Genomic DNA, 21,937 nt, shown 5'->3' on the forward strand with positions numbered 1-21,937 from the left:
CCGGGCTAGATGCCGTTACAAAATAGTACTTAGGTAAACAGGCGGTGTAGCTTGCTTCATGGGTGGGGTATGCTGCTGAGTAGCACCAAATTCTACTAGGCCCAGAAGGATTTCCTGGGCTAGATGCCATTACAAAATAGTAGTTAGGTAAACAGGCGGTGTAGCTTGCTTCATGGGTGGGGTACGCTGCTGAGTAGCACTAAATTCTACTAGGCCCAAAAGGATTTCCTGGGCCAGATGCCGTTAAAAATAGTACTTAGGTAAACAGGCGGTGGGTGGCTGGGCTACTCTGCTGACTAGCAGACACTGAAGCTTTGGAGCAGACCTCTGAATCCCAGGCCATAGTATGAGTAAACAACTCTGCAGACGACCCCACCCACCTGGAATTGACGATGGCAACGTCATGTAAAACTCAGCATGGGGACTAAATAAAAGAGTCTCCGTTTATTCAAAAACTTTGGCCACAGACACCACTTAAGTGGCATCAATTTCGCCAGAGTTTTTTTAAAACGGTTGGTGAGGTGATTTTCAAAAATCATCAAGCTTTTAGTCTCCCCAAGATGACACAGGGGTAGAAAAGTCCTTGCGGATCCAGGATTTGTTCATCTTGATGAACGTTTGTCTACATTGTCACTGGACAGCCGCGTGCGCTTATCTGTCAGCACACCAACAGCAGCGCTGAACACATGTTCAGAGAGAATGCTGGCTGCGGGGCACGACAAGATCTCCAAGGCGTGAGTGGCGAGCTCAGGCCATTTTTCAAGATTGGAAGCCCAAAATGAGCAAGGCTCCAGTTCCACAGTCTTGGTATCGATGTTAACTTGGAGATACTCTTGTACCATCCTCTCTAGGCGTTGGCTGTGCGTCAGACTTCTTGTCTCCTGTGGCCTTGCAAAGGATGGTTTAAAAAAAATCTTGAAACGATTGGAAAAAATTGCTGTTACCACCAGATACGATGTTACTGTTACGGTTAGAGTGATGACTCGATAGTCCCACGGTTGGCAAGTTAGAACTCAGAGATTGACTACGTACACCACTGGTGTTTTGTGGAAAAGCAGATGTTAGATTCTGTAACAGTCTCTGCTGATACTCCTGCATGCGTGAATCCCTTTCTATGCCAGGAATTATTTAGCCAAATTTGCTTTTGTACCAGGGATCTAAGAGTGTGGCAACTCAGTAGTCGGCATTATTTCGGATTCTGACAATCCGAGGGTCATGTTGCAGGTAGTGCAGCAAGAAGGCACTCATGTGTCTTGCACATCCAGGAGGACCAAGTCCTTGTTGTCTTGGTGGTGGCGAGTAGTGTTGAGCATTCCGATACCGCAAGTATCGGGTATCGGCCGATATTTGCTGTATCGGAATTCCGATACCGAGATCCGATACTTTTGTGGTATCGGGTATCGGTATCGAAACAACATTAATGTGTAAAATAAAGAATTAAAATAAAAAATATTGCTATACTCACCTCTCCGACGCAGCCTGGACCTCACCGAGGGAACCGGCAGCGTTGTTTGCTTAAAATGCGCGCTTTTCCTTCCTTCCGTGACGTCACGGCTTCTGATTGGTCGCATGCCGCCCATGTTGCCGCGACGCGACCAATCACAGCAAGCTGTGACGTAATTTCAGGTCCTTCTAGGCATTCAGTATTTTAAAATTACGTTCCGGCTTTGTGATTGGTCGCGTCGCGGTCACATGGGCGACGCGACCAATCACAAGCCGTGACGTCACGGGAGGCAGGAGACGCGCGCATTTTAAAATGCGCGCGTGTCCAGCCTCCCGTGACGTCACGGCTTGTGATTGGTCGCGTCGCCATGTTGGCCGCGACGCAACCAATCACAAAGCCGGAACGTAATTTTAAAATACTGAAGGACCTGAAATTACGTCACGGCTTTCTGTGATTGGTTGCGTCGCGGCCAACATGGCGACGCGACCAATCACAAGCCGTGACGTCACGGGAGGCTGGACACGCGCGCATTTTAAAATGCGCGCGTCTCCTGCCTCCCGTGACGTCACGGCTTGTGATTGGTCGCGTCGCCCATGTGACCGCGACGCGACCAATCACAAAGCCGGAAAGTAATTTTAAAATACTGAATGCCTAGAAGGACCTGAAATTACGTCACAGCTTGCTGTGATTGGTCGCGTCGCGGCCACATGGGCGGCATGCGACCAATCAGAAGCCGTGACGTCACGGAAGGAAGGAAAAGCGCGCATTTTAAGCAAACAACGCTGCCGGTTCCCTCGGAGAGGTGAGTATCGCAATATTTTTTATTTTAATTCTTTATTTTACACATTAATATGGTTCCCAGGGCCTGAAGGAGAGTTTCCTCTCCTTCAGACCCTGGGAACCATCAGGGATACCGTCCGATACTTGAGTCCCATTGACTTGTATTGGTATCGGGTATCGGTATCGGATTGGATCCGATACTTTGCCGGTATCGGCCGATACTTTCCGATACCGATACTTTCAAATATCGGACGGTATCGCTCAACACTAGTGGCGAGGTGAGAATCATGCTTCCTTCATCTGCCCTCTCCCCCCAACCTCGCACAACAGAAATTTGATCAAGGTCTCCCTCATCTGATGAGTCTTCCATGCCCAGCGCCAGTTCATCCTCCACTTCTTCCTCCCCTCCTGCACCTTCCTCAACAGTTTGGCTGCTACCATGCGCCCTTGGTAATCCCTCTCCCCCAGCCTCCAATGCCAGCCGCCTTGGTGATGCCAACCTTCTTGACCTTGGAGATATGATCCCTTCCGCATATGACTCCTCCTGTTCCTCCTCCTCCTCTTGTTCCACCACCTGACTCCGAACACTGTGTAAGGTGTGCTCCAGCATGTAAATCACCGGAATGGTCATGCTGATAATGGCATCGTCAGCACTAAACATCTTCGTTGCTATTTCAAAACTGTGCAGAAGGGTGCATAGGTCCCTGATCTGAGACCACTCCTGCAGCGTGATTTGCCCAGGCTATACGTCATAATGTATTGCACCAGGGTTCGTCGGACAGTGCAGACACTGCTCCTAGGCCCAAAACTATTAACTGGATTAGATGCAGTAAAAATTGAGATACACAGGCGGTATAGTTTGTTTCACAGGCGGGCTACTCTGCTGACATGCAGACACTGCTCCTAGACCCAAAACTATTAACTGGATTAGATGCAGTATAAATTGAGATACACAGGCGGTATAGTTTGTTTCACAGGCGGGCTGCTCTGCTGACGTGCAGACACTGCTCCTAGGCCCTAAACTATTAACTGGATTAGATGCAGTGAAAATAGAGATACACAGGCGGTGTAGTTAGTTTCACAAGCGGGCTACTCTGCTGACGTGCAGACACTGCTCCTAGGCCCTAAACTATTAACTGGATTAGATGCAGTGAAAATAGAGATACACAGGCGGTGTAGTTAGTTTCACAAGCGGGCTACTCTGCTGACGTGCAGACACTGCTACTAAGCCCAAAACCCCAAAACGATTTACTGGGTTAGATGCAGTAAAAATTGAGATACACAGGCGGTGTAGCTAGCTTCACAGGCGGGCTACTCAGATGACAATGCTACTAGCCCAAAAGGATTGGCTGAGCTAGATTACACCAAATGCTGTGACAAACACTTGCACAGCACTGGCTCAGACCTGCCTGGCAAACAGTGCTATGAACTGCTGTAACCTACCCTGAAAAGGGCTGATATTACAACTAGTCCCGACTCCTCCCGACTCCCTAAACCTATCTCTCTGACAATTCGCTCCAAAAAACACTCTTAGTCTGTATAGCGCCCACAGCAGCAGCGGTGCCGTCTAACACTAAGCTGAGGAAATGGTGGTGACGGGGCAAATGGCTGGTTCTTATAGGGCAAGGACATTTGACATACACAGCCAATGACACATGCCCTTGCTTGTGTGCATCACATGCACATTGCTGTGTGTGTGTGCACTGCTGATAGGCTGAGAGACTGCACCGTCCCTCTGTAAATGCGGGAAAGAAAAAAAAATGGAGATCGGCATTATTTCAGCACAGATCTATCCCCCCCCCCACCCACTGTACCCTGAAACAGTCCATTAACAATGATAAACAGTTTTAATGTGCAAATCAAGCTAGGCTTTTGGTGAACGAACAGTTTCGAACACAAACTCGAACAGCAGAATTTTAAGCAAATTGTTCGGGTTCGTCGAACGACTCGAACACCGCCCAAAGCAGCTCGAATTTGAAATTGGCGAACAGTTCGACTCGAACACCACTCATCTCTAGTTATGAGAGCCATCACTGTCTATCAAGCTCAGGGACAGTGCTGGATATGCAAATCAAAGGGTGTAAGTGTGCACCAAGCTATTGGCCACATCAAAGGGTGCATCTAAGCGCCCTCATTTGCTTGTGAATTACAAATGAATTTAGCTGCAACTACATCACCAAAATATATATTAATGGTATTATTTTATGGAGGTTAAGTCCCTGATATAAATTTTTAAGTAGCTGAATTTGCATTTTTTGGGTGACCGACTCCCTTTAATATCACCGTGTGTACATTTGTACATAGGCCCTGCTGTCTGCTCAGCAATGGCTGTTCCTCACTTAGTTAAAGTGGTTGTATATATTAGAGAAAACTCAAACCCATTGTTTTTTTATGTTACGTTGCGTCAGTCACCCAAATCATGTGAAGATCAGTCATATTTTCAGCACCGGATCTTATTGTTTTCAGAGTTGTATCCAGAGTTGTCTGACATCTGCTTTTGTCCCTGGGGGAATAGCTATCAACCTCAAAGACGCTCAGCTGACAATCCTTAAAGGTTAACCGGCACCTTTACATCTCACTTTCCATGTCATATCTATGGGATTCAAGGAAACCACGAGTTGTTTGGTTGGACTGTCAGTGTATAAAGCTACTTTAGCTGTGGCCGTGACTGCACCTTACAGAGTGATTACTTTTGCAATAATGGAAAGAGTTTTACTAACTAAGCAGTAATATAAGAAAGTCTGTGGATACAGCAGAGCTCAACAATCAAATATATTCATGTTCTTCATTCTGGCTCCTGGGCAGTCCACTCCATTGAGCACTGATAAAGCTTGTGAGTAGTGTTGAGCGATACCGTCCGATACTTGAAAGTATCGGTATCGGAAAGTATCGGCCGATACCGGCAAAGTATCGGATCTAATCCGATACCGATACCCGATACCAATACAAGTCAATGGGACTCAAGTATCGGACGGTATCCCTGATGGTTCCCAGGGTCTGAAGGAGAGGAAACTCTCCTTCAGGCCCTGGGAACCATATTAATGTGTAAAATAAAGAATTAAAATAAAAAATATTGCTATACTCACCTCACCGAGGGAACCGGCAGCGTTGTTTGCTTAAAATGCGCGCTTTTCCTTCCTTCCGTGACGTCACGGCTTCTGATTGGTCGCGTGCCGCCCATGTGGCCGCGACGCGACCAATCACAGCAAGCCGTGACGTAATTTCAGGTCCTTCTAGGCATTCAGTATTTTAAAATTACGTTCCGGCTTTGTGATTGGTCGCGTCGCGGTCACATGGGCGACGCGACCAATCACAAGCCGTGACGTCACGGGAGGCAGGAGACGCGCGCATTTTAAAATGCGCGCGTGTCCAGCCTCCCGTGACGTCACGACTTGTGATTGGTCGCGTCGCCCATGTGACCGCGACGCGACCAATCACAAGCCAGAACGTAATTTTAAAATCCTGAAGGACCTGAAATTACGTCACGGCTTGCTGTGATTGGTTGCGTCGCGGCCACATGGGCGACGCGACCAATCACAAGCCGTGACGTCACGGGAGGCTGGACACGCGCGCATTTTAAAATGCGCGCATCTCCTGCCTCCCGTGACGTCACGGCTTGTGATTGGTCGCGTCGCCCATGTGACCGCGACGCGACCAATCACAAAGCCGGGACATAATTTTAAAATACTGAATGCCTAGAAGGACCTGAAATTACGTCACGGCTTGCTGTGATTGGTCGCGTCGCGGCCACATGGGCGGCACGCGACCAATCAGAAGCCGTGACGTCACGGAAGGAAGGAAAAGCGCGCATTTTAAGCAAACAACGCTGCCGGTTCCCTCGGTGAGGTCCAGGCTGCGTCGGAGAGGTGAGTATAGCAATATTTTTTATTTTAATTCTTTCTTTTACACATTAATGTTGTTTCGATACCGATACCCGATACCACAAAAGTATCGGATCTCGGTATCGGAATTCCGATACAGCAAATATCGGCCGATACCCGATACTTGCGGTATCGGAATGCTCAACACTACTTGTGAGGTATCAAGCAGCTTTGTTCGAAGTCATGGATCCAGGAAAGAGATTTAAAAGCAAAATATCTTTATTGTGACTTTTGGGCCTAAAAAAAAAAGTTTTTCTTTACTTAGCTGCTTTTTTCTTGCCATAATACAAATCCTAACAGTCTATTCAGTAGGACTATCAGCTGTGTATCCACCAGACTTCTGCACAACACAACTGATGGTCCCAACCCCATTTATAAGGCAAGAAATCCCACTCATTAAACCTGACAGGGCACACCTGTGAAGTGAAAACCATTCCCTGTGACTACCTCTTGAAGCTCATCAAGAGCATGCCAAGAGTGTGCAAAGCAGTCATCAAAGCAAAAGGTGGCTACTTTGAAGAACCTAGAAGACATAATTTCAGTTGTTTCACACTTTTTTGTTAATTATATAATTCCACATGTGTTAATTCATAGTTTTGATGCCTTCAGTGTGAATTTGCAATTTTCATAGTCATGAAAATACAGAAAAATCTTTAAATAAGAAAGTGTATCCAAACCTTTGGTCTGTACTGTATGTGGAAACAAATTCTCCTGGCAATTCCAGTTTATGGTTATGGTTTCAGAAAGCAAATCAGTGTTACTTACTTCTTGAGACAATCATTTAAAAATATCCTTCTGCATGGTTCTTAGTTCATAATTATAGCTGTTAATGTTGGTCATTGTTTTCTCATCAAGTTTCATGCTAGTGTAGCCTGTATGTTATACCGTTAAGTTTATACCATAATGGGGCTTTTTCATGAAATATTTATTTTTTTAATAAATATTTAGTAATTAATTTATATATTTAGGAAACAATATGTTTGTTTTCCCTATGCACAATTCAGATGAATGGCAAAAAATTAAAGGCAGATAAAATATATTTAATATTATTGGGTTGTTGTTTTGTTTCTTTTATTTTGGCTCGGTTGTCAATAAATTATTGGGTAATAAAAAATAAACTATATATCTAGTTCTGAACAGGTTAAACTTTAGAAATGTAGTTACATGAACTGAGATGAAGTATATGGCTATGTTCACATGAAGCTTTTTTTTTTGCAGCATATTTTTATGTAAATGAGAGGATTCTTTTTACAATACTAGCAAAATGTATGAGATTTCAGAAATCTCTTGCACGCTCTTGTTTTCTTTTTCTAATAGAAATTGATAACTGCATTTTCTAAATCTGCAGCGTCAATTCTTTCAGCATTTTATCACCCATAGAAAGCAATAAGAATGTTCAAAAACGCTGAAAAAAAATGCAGCTAGCAGGTTTTGCTGCGTTTTCGCAGTTTTTGGTTAATAAAAGTAACTATATTAAACGTACTGTAGATAAGACACCTATGTAATCTGCACCTAAAAATGCAGCTAAAAAACACTGAGAAAATGTAGCAAAATTTGCATTTTAAACACAGCATTTTTACTGCCAATAGAGCAGGTTTGGCTGCAGACAAAAAAAAGCAGCAAAAACGCTGAATATGAACATAACATAAGACAATAATACTCACCGCTTCCAATCCAAGTGCAAATCTTCAAAATAGCCTTTTTACCACCAAGGAGCGAGTGTTAAGGATCTTGCCAGCCGTGGTAGTTGTGAATACATATTCCAAGACTTTTCATGTTAAAAATCACAATTTTAACTATTCAAGATTAAAATCATTTGATTTACATGTAAATAAACATGTCTGATGAGGAATATACAAGACCTCCAAAGCGTCTCAACACTAGAAATTTAGTTACATGTGTTGAGCGGAAGAATAGCATTTTCCAAAAAATCCTATTAGGATGTTGGCATATGTGTGTACACCTTGTTGTACAACCTTTGCTTAGATTTCAGCATTAAGACGCTTTAATGCAATATATGACTGCTCACGCTACGGCAAGGTTTCAGCTTACTGATTGTAAAGCTATGTTGCTGATTTTTTGCTTCTATGCGCTTCCATTCCACCGCTTGCTCTTGCTTATATATTTTTATATCTGAGTTACACAGGATTCTTATTTCGTAGTATTTTGTAGTATTTTGTATCAATGACAGTCCCAAGATGATTCATGCTAGGTAAAAAGGGAATGGGGCACTAGTTGACTTTTTTTCCTCTGGTTGGAACTATTATACCTCTAGACCAGAAGATGCGAGCGCTCCTGAAAAGGGCCGGGTATCCTATGCGCCCGAGGAGTGCCGAAGTTACGTCTCTAGCCACCCCCCACAGACTCCAGAGCAGTAAGTAGGCAACAATTGCAAAGACTTTGTATGCACTCTATGTTCTGCTACCAGACACCCTGTCATTTGTTACTAATTCTTAGGTACCATGAAGCTTATTTGGCTCCAATGCAAATTCTGTAACTGGATTACACCCAATTATCTTGCGTCACCTAGTACTGGTCTTTTGTCAGAGATTAAAATGAGTAATTTGCCTTTATCCTTCACAAAAAAAGTTTATGTTTTATACTGTTTTTGAATCCCAAAATCCCATGCTGTGACGGTCTTTGGTAGGGAAGGGGGGCATCAAACTGTCCCTGGAACTGGGTCCCTAAGTATCCCTGTCCCGGGGGTACCCTTGAAGGTAGAGAAGTCCAAGTCTCCAACCTTACTATTCTCCTGCTAAACCCTGATCTGTCCACTCCCCCACCCCATGAGGCCTGGGACAGAAATAAAAGGTAAACAAGACACAAAGGCAAAACAGGCATAACAGAAAGCAACAAACATACAAACACTAACCAAAGCGAAAGAGGTATATAGGAAAGGACAGGAATGTACCAATGAGCTATAGGATAATGAGGAAAGCATGCACCCAAAAACAGCAAGCAACAATCTCCAGCAGCAATAACGATCTCCACTTCAGAATAGTGCCTCCATGGAGGTAGGAAGCAAAGCTTTCACTGGCAAGACAGAGAAGGTCTAGCCAGGTTTTATAGGGAAATGTAATGACCGGATCAGAAGCAGCTGAAAATGGAGCTGCAAGCTTCTGACCAGCATAGAAAAGGTCATTAACCTCTTCAGCACCTAAGAAAACCAAATCCATTTAATATGGGACACAAACACACAAGTTAAATGGAAGATCTGCGATTCACAATACATAGCGATCTTCTAACCCCAGATCTCCCAGGAGGACGTGACACACTCGTGGCAAAAAATGGGGAAACTTGCAAAAATATGTAATATACTAGTTGGCCCATGCCAAATTTTCATACATTGGTTGTCAGGGGCACAGGCAATTTCAGGAAAATCAAGCTGGTCAAATGTTAATCTATTTAATGAGATGATGAACACAGAGAGGTATTTATATATGTAGATTGGTAATACAATAAATTGGTTTGATAAGTAGAGGCTAAAAAAAGTCTTGAGGTTGTGGTGCCACCTGCAGGTTATTGTTTTTTTCTGCAGGTTTCTGAAAATGAATGTTTAAACTGTATTTATTGATCAAATTGTGAATGTGTGGTTTGTTTGTGTCTTTTCTTGCTGAAAGGGGCAAGTTTACCTTTCAAATGGTGTATTATTTGTGTGTGTGGGGCGAAGTAATCACCGAAAAAGCAGTGCATGTTTACAAATGTGTTTGCATATGTGACTCACCATTTGTGTGTGTGGGGCGAAGTAATCACTGAAAAAGCAGTGCATGTTTACAAATGTGTTTGCATATATGAGTCACTTGCAGTGAAGTGTACGATCCACAAATTTGCCTGAAATAGGCTGGCAAGCACTTCGGCAAGCTGGAAAGACCCCAAGGCAAATGACACCTGCAGGTAATTTGACCTTTGAAATGGTGTATCATTTCTGTGTGTCAGTGGAGTATAAACAGAGCAAATGTGCAATTGAATAGGCAGTGCATGTTTACAAATGTGTTTGCATATATGATTCACCTGCAGTGAAGTGTGCAATCCTCCAATGTGCCTGAAACCGGCTGGGCAAGGAGTTTGTCAAGTTGGAAAACCCTGAAGGCAAATGTTAGGATTTGTTGTGATGTCTGTAAGCAGCTTTGTGGTAGTGTGCTTTGTGGTAGTGTGGTGCCACCTGCAGGTCATTTTTCAATACTGCAGATTTATGAAAATAATGTTTAAACTGTATTTTGTGATCACATCGTGGATGTGTGGTTTGTTTGGCTATGGTCTTGCTGAATGGGACAAGTTTACCTTTCAAATGGTGGATCATGTGTGTGTGTGTGGGTGCAGTATGAACAGAGATACAAAGTAATCACCGAAAAAGTGTTTACAAATAATATATAAGGATTACGCAAGCATTAGTGAAAAAGGCAATACAATTTCCAAAAATGCACAGATGTTTTCTTGTAAATTGGAATGCAGCACAGAATTTATCACATCCCTTCCTGGTTTCTCATGCCAACCAGGAATTTAACGAGCACCTGTCAGCTGAATTTTGTACAGGCTAAAATCATGGCTGTAATGGCACTTTGAAGCTGATTAAAATCACACCTTTTTTGAAGAATTCCGTTTTGTCATTGTTCTGTAAATCAGTAGTTTTATGTTAAGGATTTGCTCCTGCAGAGCGGCTGTATGTTGCTCCTGGTTATCTTTTGGCAGCCTAGGTATTATCCACCCAGCTGCCTCCGATCTCTAAGTTACAGTTCTATGATTTTTAAGTGACCGGTTTGCCCTGCTGTTAATCTCACATAGGTGTTGTCATTCTCTGGGACTGGGCCTGTGTAGTAAATTTCAGATAACTGCATTGAAATCGATCTCTGCATGCAACGCCACTGGCAGTCCCAGCACCTGCGTGAAATTTTGGCCTAAGGAGACAGGTCACTGAAAATGCAGTGACGTGTCAGTAAAAGGCCAGAGGTTGGCGAGAGATTGGATAGTAGCACCAGATTAGCATAAATCTTCCACGGCTGATTATGAAGAACAACAAAATTGAGTTATTCATAAAAGTATAATTTTAATCAGCTTCAAAGTAGAAATACAGGCGTGTCTTTTTTTTTTTTAAGAGTTCAAATGCTGCTGTCGGGTCCTATTTAATATTTGACTATTATAAGGAAATAATCCCAAGATTCGGTCAGTTTTAGCAATGTCCCAATGAAAGAACATGCTGCACATGTGCAGTTTTTCCCTTTCTGAAGTAATAAAACCATCTTCAATCATTATTGAACTATACAAGTCAGGTTGACTCCTAAGAAAATCTAATATAACTAAAAGAAATAATAAATAAAAACCTGCACATTATCTTGAGGTTACAGACACTTCATTCACTTTTTGTCTTTCATTAAAAGGTCCTCCAGCAGACATTTGATTTCCCTTCTTATTCTGTTGTATTACTTCTACCCACTACCTTCACATGTCTTTCAGCAGCACTAGAAAATCTTGAACAGTGAACACCATGCAGTATTTAATAAAATATATAATTAAAAATTCACGCTGGTATACCCTAGGTGTATATTAGACATAAAATCTTGTAAAAAAAGGACAAGTATGATCTCGTGACCAACAAACCCACACTATATATATTAAGTGTAGATACCTCCTACGGTGCATATATTATCTACACATACATCATATTAGTGCACTGAGTCAACTCATAATCCGTATCTGTACGGAGAAATGGACGCTACAGCCAAATGTTGTGGACGCTGCAGCCTGCTACTTAAGCTCCAATATGAAAGTCATACAATTAATAGTCAGTACCTTGAGAGGTAGAAATGAATCATCTGCCGGTTTCCATGAGTTCTCAGGATTACTGGATGGCACGAGCACATTCTTCAGCAAATATAGTACCGGCCGGTGGCAGCTGCTCCGTGTACCAAACTCCAGGGGGGGCGGAGATACACCGTCTTGGGCTGGCAGCGCCGCGAGGTGCGAACGGTGTGAGCAGCGCGTCTAGGACCTGCGTGACGTAGTGGATCAGGTGACCGCCCCACGTGACTAGAGCATTCAGTACGGATCGCGGTAAGGACCAACAAAGCCAACGCGTTTCGAAAACTACTGTTTTCTTCCTCAGGGCTGGTCCTTGCCCAGCTTAAGGGTCCTTTTATAGCCTCTGCGATCCTGCTTGTTAATAGAAGCCAAACAGCTCGACTCCACAATTAAGTCCTCTGGGAATCAATGTGTCTAATAAAAAAATCCACTTACTCTCAGTCCTGGACATGGATTTTATATAGTTGCCGCCTCTCCAGTGTGGATATACAATTTCAATACCAGAGATTTCCATTGTTTGGACCAGCAGGATCGCGGAGGCTATAAAAGGACGGTTAAGCTGGGCAAGGACCAGCCCTGAGGAAGAAAACAGTCATTTTCGAAACACATTGGCTATGTTGGTCCTTACCGCGATCTGTACTGAATGCTCTAGTCACGTGGGGCAGTCACCTGATCCACTACGTCACGCAGGTCCTAGACGTGCTGCTCACACCGTTCGCACCTCGCGGCGCTGCCAGCCCAAGACGGTGTATCTCCGCCCCCCCCTGGAGTTTGGTACACGGAGCAGCTGCCACTGGCCGGGGCAGCCCTCCGGTACTATATTTGCTGAAGACTGTGCTCGTGCCATCCAGTAATCCTGAGAACTCACGGAAACCGGCAGATGATTCATTTCTACCTCTCAAGGTACTGACTATTAATTGTATGACTTTTATATTGGAGCTTAAGTAGCAGGCTGCAGCGTCCACAACATTTGGCTGTAGCGTCCATTTCTCCGTACAGATACGGATTATGAATTGACTCAGTGCACCAATACGATGTATGTGTAGATAATATATGCACTGTAGGAGGTAGCTACATTTAAAATATATATATATATATATATATATATATATATATATATATATATATATATATATATATATATATATAGTGTGGGTTTGTTGGTCACAAGATCATACTTGTCCTTTTTTTTGACAAGATTTTATGTCTAATATACACCTAGGGTATACCAGCGCAAATTTTTTATTATATATTTTATTTAGCACTTTTTACAATCTTGTGGTGATTGTTTAAATTCGCTGAAGGTAATTTCGTACCCTGCACTATCAGCGCCGCTTTCACTTTTTATTTTTATACCATGCAGTATTTGCCATCACGGTTTGTATTTCTAAAGGTGTACAGTACCTGACTAACCCCGGACCTGTTGTCTGTGGCATTATAAAGTTTCTTTGGGGAATGTTGATCCAGAAGCCTGGAAATAATTGCCTTCTGGGTTTTTTCACTATACTTACCAGGAAATATTAAAGGAAATCTGTCAGCAAATTTAGCCTTACCCCTTAACCATTTACAGTGGCTTGTGAATGTACAGTGCCTGTATTCGGCTCCCTGGAACTTTTCAACCTTTTCCCACATATCATGCTTCAAACATAAAGATACCAAATGTATTTTTTTGGGTGAAGAATCACCAACAAGTGGAACACAATTGTGAAGTTGAACAAAATTTTTTGGCTATTTTACATTTTTGTGGAAAATCAAAAACTGAAAAGTGGGGCGTGCAATATTATTAGGCCCCTTTACTTTCAGTGCAACTCACTCCAGAAGTTCATTGTGGATCTCTGAATGATCCAATGTTGTCCTAAATGCCTAATGATGATAAATATAATCCACCTGTGTGTAATCAAGTCTCCGTATAAATGCACCTGCTCCGTGATAGTCTCAGGGTTCTGTTTGAAGCACAGAGAGCATCATGAAGACCAAGGAACACAACAGGCAGGTCCGTGATACTGTTGTGGAGAAGTTTAAAGCCGGATATAATACATATACAGTACATATGCCACATATGGCAATTTTTAGTTATTTTATCCCATAAATTTAATTTATGCCTATATTTTTCTCACTTTACCAACTTAGACTATTTAGTGTTGTGCATCACACACAGATGAGATTACAAACTTATTTATTCCCAGTTTGTAATGTAACAAAATAGGCAAAAAGTCAAGGGGTGAATACTTTTGCAAGCTGTATATGTATATGATGATGTAGGCAACTGAAAGATTAATGCATTGATATCTTCATATTTCCTCCTCAGAGCATCATTCTGGTGGAATATATGATTTTGTAATTATTCAAATGAATCATTAGGTGTTTTTTCCTAGGTAATTTACATACAGTGGATATAATAACTATACATGTCCTTTTTTAAAATGACCATTATTTGGTATGTAAAAAAAATCATACCAAGAATAATCATTTCTGAACTTATTCCTCATTCCTTTAATGTTACATAATCTGTACAATTCAATTGCAAAATAAACTGGAATAAACCTCCAGTGTCTTGTTCTGATGCCAGCAGCTGATTTATGCTTGTATGCAGCGCATGGCAGTGACGTCATGCGCTGCTTACAAGCAGAGGACAGCTGCCGGAGTACTCACTGCTCTTCACGCTTAGGATTCTGTGCGTGGAGAGCAGTGAGTTGTTCATTGCTATTTAGTAGTGGGCACAGTAGCAGTAGCCACCAGCTTCCTGCAGCTGCCAGGCGATCATGTGTGCTTCTTAAGGAAATGAAAATTAACTGCCCTCCACACCCATGGGAATGGAGAGAAGTGAATATTCATTTCTCTTAAGTAGCGGGCACACATGATCGCCTGGCAGTTGCAGGAAGCAGTCAGCTGCGACTACTGTGCTCGCTATTAAAGAGAAATGAATATTCACTGCCAGTGCAGTGAATATTCATTTCTCTTTAGCAGCGGGTACAGGGTTTAGCCGCAGCAGCCAGCTCCTGCCTCCTGTGACCTGCTGCTCTGCCACTGCCTATCCCCCTCCATCTTGGGGGACCCTCACTTGAGTATGAGCCAAGGGGGGCTTTTTCAGCATAAAAAATGTGATGAAAAGGTGCTTATGGAGCGCCCCGTCAGGGCAGTGGGGTACTCGGTACCGGGTCCAGTCGGCTCAAAGGGGGGAATGTCATGGTGGCTGACCCAGTCCGTGGCCCTGGGACATCCATATGAAAGGGAAAGGTCTTTAAAGGGATAGAGTTTATGGTCGTGATGCCACCTGTGGTATTCGGTCAGTGTGACTGACGCTGCTTTAACCCCTTCCCGACCTTTGACGCCACGTAGGTGTCATGAAAGTCGGTGCCAATCCAACCTGTGACGCCTATGTGGTGTCATGGAATGATCGCGTCCCTGCAGATCGGGTGAAAGGGTTAACTCCTATTTCACCCCATCCGCAGGGAGAGGGGGAGTTGTACTTCAGCCCAGGGGGGGTGGATTTGCCCCCACGTGGCTACGATCGCTCTGATTGGCTGTTGAAAGTGCAACAGCCAATCAGAGCAATTTGCAATATTTCACCTATGAAAATGGTGAAATATTGCAATCCAGCCATGGCCGATGCTGCAATAGCATCTGCCATGGCTGGAAATCATGTTCTGCCCCCCCCCCACCGCCCCTGATCTCCTCCCCAGTCCTCCGTTCTGTCCGGTACCCCCCTCCGTCCCCCTGTCCGCTCCCCCGTGCTCCTGTCCGCTCCCCCCGTCCTCCGATCCCCCCCCTGTGCTCCGATCCACCCCCCCACCACCCCCTCATACTTACCGAGCTTCCCGAAGTCGGTCCGTCTTCCCTTTGGGCGCCGCCTTCTTCCAAAATGGCAAGCGCATGCGCAGTGCGCCCGCCGAATCTGCCGGCCGGCAGATGCGTTCCATGTACATTTTGATCACTGTGGTAAACTTATCACAGTGATCAAAATAAAAAAATAGTAAATGACCCCCCCCTTTATCACCCCCATAGGTAGGGACAATAATAAAATAAAGAAAATATTTTTTTTTCCACTAGGGTTAGAACTAGGGTTAGGGTTAGAACTAGGGTTAGGGGTAGGGTTAGGGGTAGGGTTAGGGGTAGGGTTAGGGTTAGAACTAGGGTTAGCATTAGAATTAGGCTATGTGCACACGGTGCAGATTTGGCTGCGGATCCGCAGCGGATTGGCCGCTGCGGATTCATAGCAGTGTTCCATCAGGTTTACAGTACCATGTAAACCTATGGAAAACCAAATCCGCTGTGCCCATGGTGCGGAAAATACCGCGCGGAAATGCTGCGCTGTATTTCCGCAGCATGTCAATTCTTTGTGCGGATTTCGCAGCGTTTTACAGCTGTTCCTCAATAGGAATCCGCAGGTGAAATCCACATAAAAAACACTGGAAATCCGCGGTAAATCCGCAGGTAAAACGCAGTGCCTTTTACCTGCGGATTTTTCATAAATGGTGCGGAAAAATCTCACACGAATCCGCAACGTGGGCACATAGCCTTAGGGTTAGGGTTGGAATTAGAGTTAGGGTTGGAATTAGGGCTAGGGTTGGAAATAGGATTAAGAATAGGCTTGTGGTTAGGGTTATGGTTAGGGTTAGGGGTGTGTTGGGGTTAAAGTTGTGGTTAGGGTTGGGATTAGGGTTAGGGTTGGGATCAGGGTTAGGGTTGTGGTTAGGGGTGTGTTGGGGTTGGGTTGTGATTAGGGTTATGGCTAGAGTTGGGATTAGGGTTAGGGGTGTGTTGGGGTTATGGTTGGGATTAGGGTTAGGGGTGTGTTGGGGTTAGTGTTGGAGTTAGAATTGAGGGGTTTCCACTATTTAGGCACATCAGGGGTCTCCAAACGCAACGTGGCGCCACCATTGATTCCAGCCAATCTTGCGTTCAAAAAGTCAAATGGTGCTCCCTCCCTTCCGAGCCCCGACGTGTGCCCAAACAGTGGTTTACCCCCACATATGGGGTACCAGCATACTCAGGACAAACTGGGCAACAACTATTGGGGTCCAATTTCTCCTGTTACCCTTGTGAAAATAAAAAATTGCTTGCTAAAACATCATTTTTAAGGAAAGAAAAATTATTTTTTTATTTTCACGGCTCTGCGTTGTAAACTTCTGTGCAGCACTTGGGGGTTCAAAGTGCTCACCACATATCTAGATAAGTTTCTTGGGGGGTCTAGTTTCCAAAATGGGGTCACTTGTGGGGGGTTTCTACTGTTTAGGCACATCAGGGGCTCTGCAAATGGAATGTGACGCTCGCAGACCACTCCATCAAAGCCTGCATTTCAAAACGTCACTACCTCCCTTCCGAGCCCCGACTTGTGCCCAAACAGTGGTTTACCCCCACATATGGGGTATCAGCGTACTCAGGAGAAACTGGACAACAACTTTTGGGGTCCAATTTCTCCTGTTACCCTTGGGAAAATAAAAAATTCTGGGCTAAAAATCATTTTTGAGGAAAGAAAAATTATTTTTTATTTTCACGGCTCTGCGGAATAAACTTCTGTGAAGCACTTGGGGGTTCAAAGTGCTCACCACACATCTAGATTAGTTCCTTGGGAGGTCTAGTTTCCAAAATGGGGTCACTTGTGGGGGAGCTCCAATGTTTAGGCACACAGGGGCTCTCCAAACGCGACATGGTGTCCGCTAACGATTGGAGCTAATTTTCCATTCAAAAAGTCAAATGGCACGCCTCCCCTTCCGAGCCTTGCCGTGCACCCAAACAGTGGTTTACCCCCACATATGAGGCATCGTCGTACTCAGGAGAAATTGCCCAACAAATTTTAGGATCCATTTTATCCTGTTGCCCATGTGAAAATGAAAGAATTGAGGCTAAAAGAAATTTTGTGTGAAAAAAAAGTACTTTTTCATTTTTGCGGATCAATTTGTGAAGCACCTGAGGGTTTAAAGTGCTCACTATGCCTCTAGATAAGTTCCTTGGGGGGTCTAGTTTCCAAAATGGGGTCACTTGTGGAGGAGCTCCAATGTTTAGGCACACAGGGGCTTTCCAAACGCGACATGGTGTCCGCTAACGATGGAGATAATTTTTCATTCAAAAAGTCAAATGGCGCTCCTTCCCTTCCGAGCCTTACCATGTGCCCAAACAGTGGTTTAGCCCCACATGTGAGGTATCGGTGTACTCAGGAGAAATTGCCCAACAAAATTTAGGATCCATTTTATCCTGTTGCCCATGTGAAAATGAAAAAATTGAGGCTAAAATAATTTTTTTGTGTAAAAAAAGTACTTTTTCATTTTTACGGATCAATTTGTGAAGCACCTGGGGGTTTAAAGTGCTCACTATGCATCTAGATAAGTTACTTGGGGGGTCTAGTTTCCAAAATGGGGTCCCTTGTGGGGGAGCACCAATGTTTAGGCACACGGGGGCTCTCCAAACGCGACATGGTGTCCGCTAAAGATTGGAGCCAATTTTTCATTGAAAAAGTCAAATGGCGCTCCTTCCCTTCCGAGCCCTGCCGTGCGCCCAAACAGTGGTTTACCCCCACATATGAGGTATCAGCGTACTCAGGACAAATTGGACAACAACATTCGTGGTCCAGTTTCTCCTTTTACCCTTGGGAAAATAAAAAAATTGTTGCTAAAAGATCATTTTTGTGACTAAAAAGATAAATGTTCATTTTTTACTTCCATGTTGCTTCTGCTGCTGTGAAACACCTGAAGGGTTAATAAACTTCTTGAATGTGGTTTTGAGCACCTTGAGGGGTGCAGTTTTTAGAATGGTGTCACTTTTGGGTATTTTCAGCCATATAGAACCCTCAAAATGACTTCAAATGTGAGGTGGTCCCTAAAAAAAATGGTTTTGTAAATTTTGTTGTAAAAATGAGAAATCACTGGTCAAATTTTAACCCTTATAACTTCCTAACAAAAAAAAATTTGTTTCCAAAATTGTGCTGATGTAAAGTAGACATGTGGGAAATGTTATTTATTAACTATTTTGTGTCACATAACTCTCTGGTTTAACAGAATAAAAATTCAAAATGTGAAAATTGCAAAATTTTCAAAATTTTCGCCAAATTTCCATTTTTTTCACAAATAAACTCAGAAATCATTGACCTAAATTTACCACTAACATGAAGCCCAATATGTCACGAAAAAACAATCTCAGAATCGCTAGGATCCGTTGAAGCGTTGCTGAGTTATTACCTCATAAAGGGACACTGGTCAGAATTGCAAAAAACGGCAAGGTCATTAAGGCCAAAATAGGCTGGGTCATGAAGGGGTTAAGGGGTCCGCTGGGGTGATGTTATGGCAGCTAGATGGCATACCTACCCACAGGTGAAGTATGTCCTCAGGGCTTCCCAGTGTATAGATGGTGGTATGATGAGAGGCGCAGAGAAGAACGAGGACACAAGGTTGCAGTCTCTTTACCTTTACTGAAGACTTCAACATCCACAGTCCAGGGCACCAGATCACAGGGCAGGCAGAGTCCGGCCAGTTTGGAGGCAAGTCCAGAGTTCCCTTGTCCAGGTGGAAAGCAGTAGCCTTCCTTTGCGCTGCAGTGGTGTAGTCCCTTACTGCCTATGGCTTCACATAAGGGTCTCACAGATGTGGTCTCTCTGTCCCCCATATAGGATAGGACAAAACCGTATGACTGGTAACTTGAGCCTGTTTATAGGGTCTCTTAGATAACCCGGCTCTGTGGGTGTCACTGTGCCTCCTGGGTGTAGGTGCGGACAGGTAACTTGCAATTACCTGTCCTGCCGGTCGCTGAAACAAGGGGCAGAGGTCCTTACTCCCTCGTTGTTCCGGCTATCGGGATGTTGCGCCTCAGAAGGAGACAGCTTGAGCGTGGCTGGTCCCCTCTTCTGGTATCCTCTCCTTTGCTTCGACTTCCTTCACGCTCGCTGCAATACAGTTCTGCCTTTCAATGTCTCTTTCTGGGAGCGAGGGCATGCACAGCTCCTTTAACCTTTTGTCCTCCTCAGACTCTGGTCTGGAACTAACCGAGCTGAGCTCAGCCAGCAACTAACTAACTTTCCCTACAGACTACCAGTTATATATATGTGGGGAGTGACCTAATAAATAGGAGCAGAAGCTCCCCCTGGTGGTCTGGAGTGTGAAATGTGTTGCATGTTTGTGATATCTGGATGCAGTTATCCTTCCTTGCCTCCAAACGTAGCATCACTCTCCCCGAGAGGAAAGTAATACCACTGTGACGACCAGGACCCTGGGGTGCCGCACTTATACTCGAGTATATATGGTAGCTGAATTTTCATTTTGGGGTTAACAGACTCCCTTTTAGAAGCACTCCTCCTGTCATCATATTTTTTCTCTTAATATATTGCAATCATTACATTATAAAGCTCTATGTATTTACAATTGCTCATTTTGCCTTTCTACCCAGTTAATTCTTCTCTTTTCAATTAGGTCTATCACATTACATGATTAAAAACAGACAAGCTGAAATCTTCTAACCTCTCTGTGGAAACAAGAGGTCAATTGTCCCGGTATAACTCATGAGTCACTCAAAATTCCCGGGCAGGGGGGAAGAGGGAGCAGCTGGGTCAGGAGTTGAAGAGATACATGATTTCTGCAGGGGCAAGAGGCTTCCTGTTTCTACATAGAGCAGAGAAAAGCGAAATAATTTACTAGGTAGAAATGCAAAATGAGCAATTGTAAGGACACAGTGCTGTATAATATGATTGCAATATATTAAAAGGATAAAACCTTTGATGGGAAGAGGAGGGCTTTTTTAAGTGATCTCATAATAGTTTCAGTTGCCCTAAAGATTGGCAATACTGTGACACATAAAGGAAAACCACAATCTTTGGGGTTTTCCGCTGTTGTTTTTAGGCCACTATTGTATAACTTTGATTTTATGTTTGAGGTTCTTTTCCTGCTTGTAAACAAATTATCCATATTAACCCCTTAACGACCGCTGATACGCCTTTTAACGTCGGCAGTTAAGGGTACTTAAACCACAGCACCGTTAATTAACGGCGCTGTGGAAAAAGTGAATAGCGCCCCCCAGAGTCGGATTTTCTCTGGGGTCTTGGTTGCTGGGGATAGCTGAGACCCCAGAGAACATGATTCTGGGTTTTTTTACCGACCCCCGGGTTGCGATCGCCGGTAATTAACCATTTACCGGCGGTCGCAAAAAAACCCCACGATTTCCCATTTAATTTCTCTGTCCTCCGATGTGATCGCACATCAGAGGACAGAGAAATAGGGTCCCTGATTGCCCCCCGATACTCACCTGTCTCCCCCGGTGCTCCTCGTGTCTCCCGACGGGTGCCGCCATCTTGTTCCGGCCAAAAATGATGGGCGCATGTGCAGTGCGCCAGCCGGCCGGCACCCAGAAGATCTTTGGGGTCTCGGCTGCCGGGGGTAGCCGAGACCCCAAAGAACATGATTGGGGTCGGTTTTTCCTGACCCGTTTTGCGATTGCTGGTAATTAACCGGCCACCACAAAAAAAAGTGATGTGTGATTCTCTGTCCTCTGATGTGATCGCACATCAGAGGACAGAGAAATAGGGGGATTCGGGGACCCTGTTATACTTACCGGTGTTCCTGGGTCCTCCTGCCAAAATACAACGGATCCAGTGCACGACGGACGTGACGTGTGGCCATCTGTCGCGATCCGTCGGCAATACAAGTCTATGGGCAAAAAACACATCCTGCGGGCACATTTGCAGGATCCGTTTTTTTGTCCAACATGACAGATTGCGACGGATACCACATGACACAAGTGTGAAAGTAGCCTTAGGGCTAGGGTTAGGGTTGGGGCTAAAGTTAGGGCTAGGGTTAGGGTTGGGCTAGGCTTAGGGCTAGGGTTAGGGTTGGGGCTAAATTTAGGGTTAGGGCTAGGGTTAGGGCTGGGTTAGGGTTGGGGCTAAAGTTAGGGTTAGGGCTAGGGTTAGGGTTGGTATTAGGGTTACGTTTGGTATTAGGGTTAGGTTTGGGATTAGGGTTAGGGTTGGGATTAGGGTGAGGTGTGTATTGGGATTAGGGTTAGGTTTGAGGTTAGGGTTGAGATTAGGATTAGGGGTGTGTTGGATTTATAG

At 44.2% G+C, this 21,937-nt stretch overlaps 1 protein-coding gene across 23 annotated transcripts in view; it reads left to right on the forward strand.

Moving 5' to 3' along the window:
• Positions 1 to 21,937, forward strand: part of UNC80 (unc-80 subunit of NALCN channel complex) — a 287,092-nt gene that overhangs the window by 87,901 nt on the left and 177,254 nt on the right. For 21 of the 23 annotated variants that reach the window (XM_077272205.1, XM_077272209.1, XM_077272212.1 and 18 more), the window contains exon 18: positions 8,381 to 8,479. The exons of the other annotated variants lie outside the window; for them this stretch is intronic. In XM_077272205.1, the coding sequence (XP_077128320.1) occupies positions 8,381 to 8,479 (99 nt within the window). The remainder of the gene's footprint in view (positions 1 to 8,380; positions 8,480 to 21,937) is intronic. 23 annotated transcript variants of the gene reach the window in all.

The sequence above is a fragment of the Ranitomeya variabilis genome, chromosome 7, assembly GCF_051348905.1.
Source record: "Ranitomeya variabilis isolate aRanVar5 chromosome 7, aRanVar5.hap1, whole genome shotgun sequence".
NCBI classification, from domain to species: Eukaryota; Metazoa; Chordata; class Amphibia; order Anura; family Dendrobatidae; genus Ranitomeya; species Ranitomeya variabilis.